The following is an 11,705-nucleotide window of genomic DNA, read 5'->3' as shown; positions in this document are numbered from 1 at the left end:
AGGCAGAGGCAGAGGCAGAGGCAGAGGCAGAGGCAGAGGCAGAGGCAAGCGGATCTCTGAGAGTTTGAGGCTAGCCTGATCTGTAGGCCAGGACAGCCAAGGCTACACAGAGAAACCCTGTCTCAAGAAACCAAAAACAAACATACAAACAAAAACTCAAAAAACAAAAAACACCCAAACAAAAAACCAACCAAACAAAAAAACACCTAAATAGTTGCAATTTATTTATTTTAGTGTGTGTATGTGTCTACATATATTCACCAATGCATGTGTGGAAGAGAGAAGACAGCCTTGGGTGTCATCCTCAGTAGCATGGTCCACCTTTGAGACAGGGTCTCCCATTGGTCTGGAGCTCACCAATTAAGACTAAACTGAGCAATGAGCCCTAGTGATCTGCCTGTCTCTGCCTCCTCAGTGTTAGAATTATAAGCTTGTGCTGACATTTTACACAGGCACTAAAGAGCAAACTCAGGTTCTCATACTTGAGACAAGTACTTTACTGACTAAGCCATCTTCCTAGTCCCTATTTTTTTAAATTAAGATTAAAAAAATTTATGTGTATGTCTGTGTGTGAATATCTCACACATATGCAGGTAGCCTCAGAGGCCAGAAGAGGACATTAGATTCCCTGGAACAGGAGCTATATGCAATTGTGAGCTGCCCAATGGTGATGGGAATAAAACTCAGGCTGGTCCTCTACAAGACCAGCAAGCGCTCCAACCTGCCGAGCCGTGTCTCCAGCCCCTATTTGTATTTTTAATTCTCATATGCTAAGGAGACACTCGATCACCAAGCTATATCACCATACCTAAAAGGTGGACTTTTAAGGGGAAGTATAGAAAAAGGTCAGAGGACTCATCATGTATAGGTATAGCTGAAGGTATCATAGGCCATAATCCTGGCCCTCTAATTTTATTTATTTCAGTGTTTACTATGGAGTTTAATATATATATATAGTAAATATTATATATATATTAATATATAGTGTAAATATATATATTAAGGCTTTTATTGAATCTGTAATAAGAAATGCAATGTTCTGCTATCCTATTATTTTTATAAGACTGGAGAAGAACTTATATTGTATATAACAATAACAGACAGCATTTATATAGGCTTTTCAAGTCATTACTTAGTTAATCTACCCAACAATGTTAAGACAAGGGTGGGTAATGTTATCAGCGCCTTTTGCTAAAGGGAGTGGAGTGGAGACATTTCAGGCTGTCCCCAAGGTCAGTGTGAGTCAGTCACAGTGTACACAACTCCTGCTGAGGTACTTTACTTCCTCAGCTCTAAATCATGGTGCTTTAGCTGGAACTGAAGAAAAAGCAACTCCACCTAAAAGCAAGTGTGCTGCCAGCAAATGTCAACTCAGTAAGTGATGTTCGAATGAAAGGTTTAAGTTGTAAAGTACTGATAAACTGAAGTGCACATTGGTGGGAGAGTTGCGTTCAGGATTACACAACAGTTAAAATTTCTGGTTTACACCCACACATTAAGTTGACATTAAAAAAATTAACTGTTGACTTATATTTTAAACTATGTAACCTCAGTCTTTCAAAATAGCTTTGCTTTTAAAATAAAGCTAAATTAACTTTAAAACCGTGAAACTTATGTGGAATTAGTAAAGAATAAAACAGTATTCTGATAACTTTGCTCCACTTTGTGAGAGTTTCTGCTTCTTCCTGTTTAAGGGAACCTATGAATTGTACTTTAGTGATTGTTCAATCATCTCCTCAATCTAGAGTTATCTACATACTTACCTCTACTAGAGAATTTTTATTTGTTTTTTGATATAGGGTCTCATTATGAAGCTCTGGTGGTCCTGGAATACACTAGGTAGACCAGGCTGGCTTAAGATTAACCTGCCTCTGGCACTCAAGTGCTTGGTTTAAAGGCATGTGCTATGCCCTCCTGATAATTTTTTTCTTAAAACAGTTTCAAAAAAAGAAAAAATTAAAAAAATAAAATAAAAAATAAAAAAACAGTTTCATTGGGTTCCCATTCTGCTAGAGCCTCCATAGGTCTCCCACAAGTGCACACTCCACAAGCTCACGACATTTTTTTTTTTTATAGCAATAGTTTCAATGAACTGCACCCCTCCAGATTTTAAGTTTGTGGTTCTCTGGGATGCTGGCCATTGAATTTGCTTTGAGAAGTGCTGTACCAACAAGCAGGACTTACACTGGAACCTAGTCAATGCTAGGCCGTTAGGATTAGTGCTGTCTTAACGGAGAAAGGTCACCTGAGAACAGAGTGTGTCAAGCCCCGAGACTCCAGAGAGCTCTCTTGCCTTTACAGGGGAAGCAGAAGTGTCGCCGTAAGTCACCACGTCTGTGGGAAGCTGCAGATTTGTACAATAGTGGCGCCTGGTGCTACACTGCGCTGCACGGCTGAGCTGACATCGTCCGGCCCCACCTGTTTAAGGCTTCTTCCCAGGCTAGTGTGGCGCCCAGAGCTCATATTTTCTGCTTGAAGCAGTGTCTGTCTGCCGATATCCCGTACCTGTCAGCTCTTGCAAGGTCTCCTGTCCCAGTCAACACCAACCACTGCTGCTCAGATCCCTGTGGCAACGATTGTATTTCTTTCTCAGCCATTCACATGTCAGTCCACCTTTAGAAGCTGCTGACTGCACTTCTGGTTGATATCCTCGTCTTTACTCCAGATTGTTACCAAGGGCTTTATAAATGTATCTAAAATTATCAGTGGCTTCAGCAAAACTATATCCAGATGGCCTGCAGAAGTTCTGGGAATCCTTATCAGGTAAAGACTCATCTTTAGGAGCTGGTGAAGTGATAAGAGTCCTTAGGGGGAAAAGTCCTTTTAACAGGAGGCTAAATTGCAAGCAGCTCACTTAGTTTGTAACACTGCCTCAGAAAGTAGTTCAGGCTACACAGGGGGGAAAAAGCTCTACAGGTTATAGTGATTTCCCTATGAGGACTCGGGGCAGCAATGACTTTATGGCCTGGTGATTATGGGAGAGCTGCAAGACCAGCCTCTTGCTCTCAGAGAAAGGAAGTTGCCTGTAGAAGGTGAAGACAAGAGAAGCAAGATCCAAGATCTATTATATTTCCTGGTACTGCAGGAAAAAAATGTACACCTATGCAATCTACTTTTCTAGTGACCGCAGCTACCATGCTCCGTGTCATCCACAGCTTGGGGTCCAAACAGTACACGGTCTTGCCTTTAGGGTGATTATCACGGTATTCTAATAGCATTCAGTTTTAGGAGTGTGGGAGTAACTGCTTATCAACATTGCTAGCAACTGGGTCCCAAAAGAAGGACAAATGTCGATGGTTGGATTTATTTATTTATTTATTTTGTTGGGGATTGAATTTAGGGTCTCATTCATGTTAGACAAGTACTTCTCCGGCTTGTGCATGATCTTGAAGGCATGCCCTAGCTAGCCGGTTGCTTCCTGAAATCTCCCTCTCTCTCCTTCCTTTTCCCCATCTCTCCACCTTCCTTCCCCTCTTGCTCTCTCTGTCTCTGAGACAAGCTCTTGCTAACTTGCCCAAGCTAGCACAGGACTTGTAATCCTTCTACCTCAGACTCCCAAGTAGTGTGATTATAGATTTATGCCACCAGGCCTGGCTTTAAGTTCAGTTTCAATGGAGCACTTACTTTGAAATGAGAATCTAAGCCCAACCTTTAACATAGATGTTCTGCCATTGAGGTTAAAAATATTATTTTTCATGTTATTATAAAAATAACACATCAGCAAGGTGTTATGGTGGCTCACAGTTGTAATCCTGGCACTTGGGAGGGTGAAAAGAGGGACTTCCTGAGTTTAAAGATGGCTAGTCTATGTTATAAAGTGAGATTCTATCTCAAAATAAAACAAAAAAAATACTCTATCTAAAGGCAAGAAATTCTTTGATACAGCTAAATGAATGAATGATTCTCATGTAGCAAGACACTAGTGTTCAAATGTTATTATTGTTTGTTTTTCTCACTGTGTAGCCTTGGTTGATCTGAATCTTATTATGTAGACCAGGCTGGCCTCAAACTCACAGAAATCCAACTGCCTCTGCCTCCCAAGTGCTGGGATTAGAGGCATGTGGCACACCTGGCCATATTTAAATATTTTAAGTATATGTATAATCTATCCATTTCCAAAGAATTGTTTTAAGAAGTTAATGAAAATGATAACAAAAGCCTAATTTTATATATCAAAAAGTGCAATTTGCAAGTTAAAATGTCACTTATAGTACCTTCACTATTACTCAGTTCCCTCACTTCAAATAACAAGTACTACCTGCACTGCTGTTTAAAATTCAGTGTTAAGTATTTAAAGCTAAATGTTAACTTACAAGATTTCATATGTGCTTTATATTGATCAATTTAGAAAAATAAAAAGACTTACCATTCACTGCTTTTTCATAATTTTTCCCTAGGTTTATTAAATTCCGGAGTCCAGGATTGAATTGTTCCATAACATTCTGAAGAGCAAACACATAAAACAAACAAATTAATAAACCAAAAGAGGGAGGAGTATCTAGATTCTGTCACTGTGAGGCCTAGAATTCCTATATAATAGGATCTACCAACAGCAAAGTCTTAAATGCTTTTTTTCAAATGCTCTTTTTTTTCTTTTCTTTCTCTCTCTCTCCTTTCTTCCTTTTCTTTCCTTTTTTTTTTTTTTTCCAAGTCAGGGTCTTAGAAATACCAGGCTGACCTGGAACTTTATATATATATATATATATATGTATATATATAATCTGAGGATGATCTTAAACTTCTAACCCTCTAGCTTTCACCTCCCAAGTACTAGAATTACAGGTATGTATCACTATGTATCACTAATTCACACAGTTTTGGGGATCAAACCTAGGGCTTCACATATGCTAATTGAGCCAAATCTTCTGCTCTCTTTTTAAAAACAAAAACAAAAAACAAGCAGATGTAAAAATCCCAATGAGCTCGATTTTCTGACCCAGTGGAACAGGCAGCAAGGTGGATATAATCCAGCAATTTTCAGTTGCCCAATGGCTACCTAGAGTCTTCTATAAATGGAGCAAGTAGCAGACATTCACATCCCAAGGTGCCCTGTGGGGACTGTAAGCCTAGAGGCCAAAAAACTCTCTCTGGTACAAGTAGATTGTTCATAGCTGTCACTCCAGCATTAGGAAATAGTCTGCTTGAGCAGTACCTCAACTTAATTCATAATTAAGGGTAATGTTGTAGTTATCAAGTATTTAGAAACTTGTTTTCATTTTGCCTAAATCTGTACAGATAACAAGCCACTGCCAAGGTGCTGGCTTTATGACCAAGAACACTTTAACATATGATGACTACAGATGTCTGCTTTATCTTGGACCAACAAGTTGCCTCATAGTCATCATTATAAATGGACCACTCAGGTCTTCCTTCTCCCATGGATGCAGTATCTGCAGATGACCAAATGATAAAAGGTGGAAAACAAGCCAACATTCAATGAGTCAGATGTTTTACACACATCCTTCAGAAAGAAGAAAAGACTCTCCATTAGTAACTAGAAATAGAGGGTAAACGACAACTTACAGTAACGGAACAGTGATAAAAATCACAATGAAAGAGGCCACACCTTATATTTTATTCACCCTTGCTATTACTTCCAAGAATGCTTCCAAACCCATTTATTACCAATGTTTCCACTAATCACTCAGCTTCAATTTTAGACAGTAACTTCTGGCCCCCTCTTGTGATTCAGGAGGACCTACTTCTCTACTATATCCGTCATCCTTCCTATGTAATTAACAACTTTTTGGTCAGTCAATATAATTTATTATGACTGTAAATATTGGTTACTACAATTCAAGGAATGTACTAAAGATCACACTTCCTTTATTTGTAAAGCCTTTTGTTTTTCCTGGAATTAATAGTTGACTTGCCTTTCTTCCCCCTTGCTTCTATGTATCTACCTAAATGCTTTCCCATGCAGTGTCAGAGCAAGCACAGGCTTACTAATTTGTCAAATATACAGAATGGCCGCAGTTTCCCAACTCATTTTCCCTTCCTGAAACCTCTTCCAAGGACTCTGTCCTCTCCCTCTATCTTCCCCCAAGTCTGCCAGGTTGTTGTCCTTGCATGTTCCTATCTGGCTGCCGGTATTGAGAGTCTCATTCTCACTGTCTACTTAATTCCTTTTTGCTGGAGATTATTTTCCCAAACTAATGTAAGAACAATATATGAGAGGTGTATCCATGCCCCTACATGTCTGAAACTACTTAAAATTTTTAAATTATTTATGTATTGTGTATGTACAGGAGGAAGGGAGAGGAGGAATGTGAATGCTCCACAACACACAGAGGACAAACCTGTGGTAGTTAGTTCTCCCATCATACCTTGTGGGCTCTGGGGATTCAGGTCATCAGGCTCAGTGGCAAGTGCCTTCTCACCGTCCCCTGGAACTACTTTTACTTTGAATTTGTTTGCTGTTTTGCTGGGCAGTATAATATACTGATCTGCCTTCCTCAGAGCGTTTACAATGCTGCTCTACTGACTTTAGTATCCACTTTTGCTAAAGTCAATGGCCCTTTTGTTTGTTTGTTTGATGTCCTGACCCCTGACTCTTTTGGGGTATTTGTATTCATGTTTGTGTGGATACCAGAAGTGAATAACAAGTGTCTTCCTCTTGTTTTGAGACAAGGTTCTTTTTTTTTTTGTACAGTAATTTTTTTTTTAATTTTATTTTTCTTATCAGTTACATTTTATTAAGTCTGTATCCCAGCCGTGTCCCGATCCCTCATTCCCTCCCAATCCCACCTTCCCTCCTTCATCTCCTCCCTGCCCCTTTCCAAGTCCACTGATGGGGGGGGACCTCCTCCCCATTCATCTGATCCTGTTTTATCAGGTATCTTCAGGACTGGCTGCAAAGCCCTCCTCTGTGGCCTAACAGGACTGCTCCTCCCTTGGGGGGTGGAGAGGCCAAAGAGCCAGTCATTGAGTTCCTGTTAGAAATAGTCCCTGTTCCCCTCACTTTGGGAAACCAATTGGTTACTGAGCTACCACAGGCTACATCTGAGCAAAGGTTCTAGGTTATATCCATACATGGTCCTTGGTTGAATGTCAGTCTCAGAAAAGACCCTGTGCCCAGATATATTTGGTCCTTGTGGAGCTCCTATCCTTTCCCCATCATACTAACTCCCCTTTTTTCATATGATTCCCTGTACTCTGCCAAAGGTTTGGTCATGAGTCTTTGTATCTGCTTTGAAAACACTGCTAGTTAGAGTCTTTCAGATGCGCTCAGTAGACTCCTGTCATACGTTCAATGCACATCCCATCTGTCTTTCTAAACGAGGATTGAACATCTTACCCCATGTACGCTCTCTTGATTATCTTTTTTAGGTGTATAGATTTCATTATGTTTATCATATCTTATAGGTCTATATAAGTGAGTATATACCGTGTTTGTCTTTTAGTGCTTCCTCAAGACCCAGCTATACCACTGCTAGGTATATACCCAAAGTTTGCTCAAGTACACGAAAGGGATACTTGCTCAACCATGTTTATAGCAGCTTTATTTGTAATAGCCAGAACCTGGAAACAACCCAGATGTCCATCAACGGAGGAATGGGTACAGAAATTGTGGTATTTTTACACAATGGAATACTACTCAGCAATCAAAAAGGAGGAAATCATGAAATTTGCAGGCAAATGGTGGGACCTAGAAAAGATCATTCTGAGTGAGACAAGGTTCTTATTGAAGCTGGAGTTTGCCAGTTCAGCTAGATTAGCTGGCCAGCAAGACCCAGGGATGCACCTGTCTCCACCTCTGCAGCACTGGCATACAGATGTTTGCAGCTGTTTTTATGACTGAGATACAAACTCAGGTACTCATAGTTGCAAGCAAGTACTTACTGACTGAGCCATATCCCCAGCTTCACACTTTCCCCTTCTTTAAAGCTTAGTTTTAGAAGCCATATCTTTATCCCTATGTTGTAAAATTGAACACTGGTCTGCCTTATTGTGGGTATCTTCTCTATTTATTTTATGAGATCCTTGTTGGCTTCTACCCATGTGGAAAATAGGTCTGTCAGATTTGGAAAACATTTGCTTTACTTTTTGCTTTTTATTTCTTTTGGAGCTCAGATGAAGGTTTTATGCTTCCTGTATTTATCTAACTTTACATCTTTTTTCTATTTTTTCACTCTTGTCTTTATGTCTACACCTGAAAAATATTCTCAATTTTACATCCTAACTATTTTATTCTTTTTTAAGCTTTTGATTTTTGCTTTCTTTTGAGAAAGGTCTTGCTAAGTAGCCCTGGCTGGCCTCAAACTCACGATCCTTCTGTCTCAGCCTTCTGAGCACTGGGATTATAGGTGTGTGTCACCATACCTGGTGCTTCTAATTACACACACACACACACACACACCCATACATATGTATTTTTTTTTCTAAGAGTGCTTCAGTATCTTAGCTCTTCCTTTTTAAAATCATCATTCTAGTCTTGGTTTACAAATGCTGTGTCTTTGAGTACTGTAGTGTTGGTATTCTATTCTAGTTCTCCTAATTACATTTTTTAAAAAACTATCCCTCCATTAAAAGCTTTTGTACAACTTCTGTTATTAGTATTTGTTTTGTTTATTTAATTAAAAACTATTTTATTGTTTTATGCGCATGGGTATTTTGGTGGTATTTATGTCTTTTCTACTTGTGTGTCTGGAGAACAGAAGAGGGTGTTGGACCCCATGAACCGGAGATAGATGGTTATGAGCCATGTGGGTACTGAACCCCAGTCTTTTAGAAGAGCAGCCAAAGCTCTTAACCACTAAGCCATCTTTCCATTCACTGTTTTTTGAGACAAGGGTCTCTCCATGTAGCTCAGGCTGGCTTCAAACTTACAATTCTCCTGTCTCAGTCTCAAGAGTGCTGGGTTATAAGTGTGTGCCACCATGCTTGGCTTCTGGCAATTGATTACTTGATTGACTGACTGACTGACTGATTTCTAAAAGACAGGGTCTCATTATCTCACTCTGGATGGCCTAAAACTCATTATTTATAACAGATTCTGCCCAGTGAATGCTGGGATTAAAGGCCTGTGTGTCTATGCTCGGTCACTTCTGGTTTTCTCTAAAGTCAGTTTGGGGGCTGGAGAGATAGCTTAGCAGTTAAAAACACATTCATCTTACAGAAGCTCCAAATCAGTTTTCAGTACCCACACCAGGCAAGTAACAACTCCAAGTAACTCCAGCCTCAAGAGAGCTGATGCCTTCTTTTGGTCTTTGTGGGCACTTGTGCATATGTGGTACACACACACACACACACACACACTTTTCTTTTTTAAAAAGTCAGTTCATATTTACAAGCAAAGCCATTCTTGTTGCTGCAAATCTGTGGGTGCTAGATGGCTGTTGTCTGCAATCACAGTGTCTAGACAGCAAGTCCATGGGGAACCTGACCGTGAACAGCTCTCAGGGCCAATGTTTCTATGCCGACATTCCTAATTCCCAATCACTGGGCAGAAAGGAGAGAAGAACATCCAACAGATAGTTAGTCTTTCTACCAGTCAAAAATGAGGGTTGGGAACCAGAGTATACTGATTCAGGGTCCACCAAATTCCTCAGTGCAGTTTTACCTCTGGTGTTTTCAAGGCCTGAGGTCCAACGTGTGGGCATATTAAATCTCTGGTCTGTAGGCAGAAGAGATATGTTCTCAATGGCAGCTGGGATAGGGAAGGGAACCTGGCACTTCAACCACCGTGCATGCACACATGCTTCCATCCCACCCTGATGTCCTTTTGTCCCTACCCTTTGCCTATGGGATGCTACAGTGAATGGCTCACTTACCTCTCAGTACTTCTCTATGGATCCTTTGGGGACATGCCAGGCACCACTCCTCTATTACTCAAAGAATGTTTCTTTCCTTGGTCCCATCCCTCCCTCCCTCACCTGTCTTATGTATCCTAGGCCAGCTTTAAATTCTCTATGTAGCCAAGGACCCACTGCCTTGACCTTTTAAGTCCTGGGATTATAGGTGCACTGTTGCACAGCTTATGTAGTGCTAGGGGTAGAGCCCAAGGCTTCCTGCCTGATAGGCAAGCCCTCTACCAACTAAGCTACGTCTCTGACCATTACCCACATTTTATTTAGATTTTGTTGTTGCTGCTGTTAACAAGGTCTGCACTATATATAGATTTATGTGGCGTGTGTGATCCTATATTGCTATCATTTCACTGTATTATCAAAAGGAGGGAAAGAAAAACACAAGGGTGACTCTGCTTAGCCTCTCTGGAAATCCACCCATCTTGTATCACTGGAGCAGGCAGCTGTCCTAGGTCTGTAAGAGGCCAAAGCTTCTGGGCCCCATTCTTTTTCAGATGAACCCTCAGTACCTATATCTGTACCCTACTGCCTATAGTACTGTATATCTGTAGACACAGCTGCTATTGTTCTAGTCTCTTCTTAAACCCCCTTTAAGCGTTTAATATTAAAATAGGTTAAACCTCGGGAGGAGTTATTAAGACAATATATATGCATATGTATGCTGGTGAAATGGCTCAGCAGGTAAAGGTACTTGCTGTACAAACCCGACAACCTGAGTTTGACTCCTAGAACTCATGGGGGAAGAAGATGAACAACTCTTGAAAGTTAACTGCTGATTTCCACACATGCTATGTTATGCACATACTTGCTTACACACACACACAAACACACACACACACACACACACACACACACACACACACACACACAAAACAGGACATTCTCAAATCCATTAAATAGCTACTTGTACAAGTATGGGTTACGTCTTTACTTGACTCCAACCTTATCTGGATTTTACCAATTAAAAATATTTTAGCTTTTACTTATATGCTGGGTAGTTCTGTTTGTTTGTTTTTGTTTTTTATCAGCTTGGCACAAACTAAAGTCACCTGAGAGGAAGGAACCTCAATTAAGAAAATGCCTCCATAAGATCAGGCTGTAAGCAAGCCTCTAGGGCAGTGGGGTTCTCAACCTTCCCAATGCCGTGAGCCTTTATTGACTACAGTTCCTCAAGTTGTGGTGACCCCCAAGCATAAAATTACTTTGTTGCTACTTTATAACTGTAATTTTGTTAGTGTTATAAATTGTAATGTAAACATCTGATGTGACCCCCAAGGGGGTCATGACCCACAAATTGAGAACCACTGCTCTAGGGCTTTTTTTTTTTTTTTTTTTTTTCTTTTTTGTGATTGAGGGAGGACCCAGCTCATTGTGGGTGGTGCCACCCCTGGGATGATGGCCCTGGTTCTATAAGAAAACAGGCTAAGCAAGCAATGAGGAGCAAGCCACTAAGCAGCGCTCCTCCATGTCCTCTGTTTCAACTCCTGCCTCCAGTTACCTTCCAGGTATGAGCTCCTGTCCTGGCTTACTTCCATGATAAACAGCAATATGGACATGTAAGCAAAATAACCCCTTACCCTAGTTGCTTTGGTCATGGTGTTTTATCACAGCAATAATAATCTTAAGAAGAACAAATTATGTGTATTTGTGTGTCTGTGTGGGGGTTATGACATGAGTGCAGGTGCCTGCAGAGACCAGAACAGGGCATCTGACGTAGATGCACTGGTTCTGGAGTTACAGGCAGATGTAAGCTACTTAATATGAGTGCTGAGAACTAAACACGAATGCTTTTTAAGAGCTTTTAACTGCTGAGCCATTTCTCCAGGCCCAGATTTTTGCCAATCTTTATATCTCTTATTGTTCTCAGAAAGAGGGCTAGCTGTATAAAATTTTATC

At 40.5% G+C, this 11,705-nt stretch overlaps 1 protein-coding gene across 1 annotated transcript in view; it reads right to left on the bottom strand.

The window, feature by feature from the left end:
• Window positions 1–11,705, bottom strand: part of Baiap2l1 (BAR/IMD domain containing adaptor protein 2 like 1) — a 95,285-nt gene that overhangs the window by 59,648 nt on the left and 23,932 nt on the right. The window contains exon 2 of the mRNA XM_055598513.1: window positions 4,367–4,442. Coding sequence (XP_055454488.1) covers window positions 4,367–4,442 — 76 coding nt within the window. The remainder of the gene's footprint in view (window positions 1–4,366; window positions 4,443–11,705) is intronic.

This window comes from Psammomys obesus, unplaced genomic scaffold, assembly GCF_907164565.1.
Source record: "Psammomys obesus unplaced genomic scaffold, mPsaObe1.curated_primary_1811, whole genome shotgun sequence".
Taxonomy (NCBI): domain Eukaryota; kingdom Metazoa; phylum Chordata; class Mammalia; order Rodentia; family Muridae; genus Psammomys; species Psammomys obesus.
Note: the sequence above shows the minus strand (reverse complement) of the source record. Positions and strands in the feature narration are given on the sequence as shown.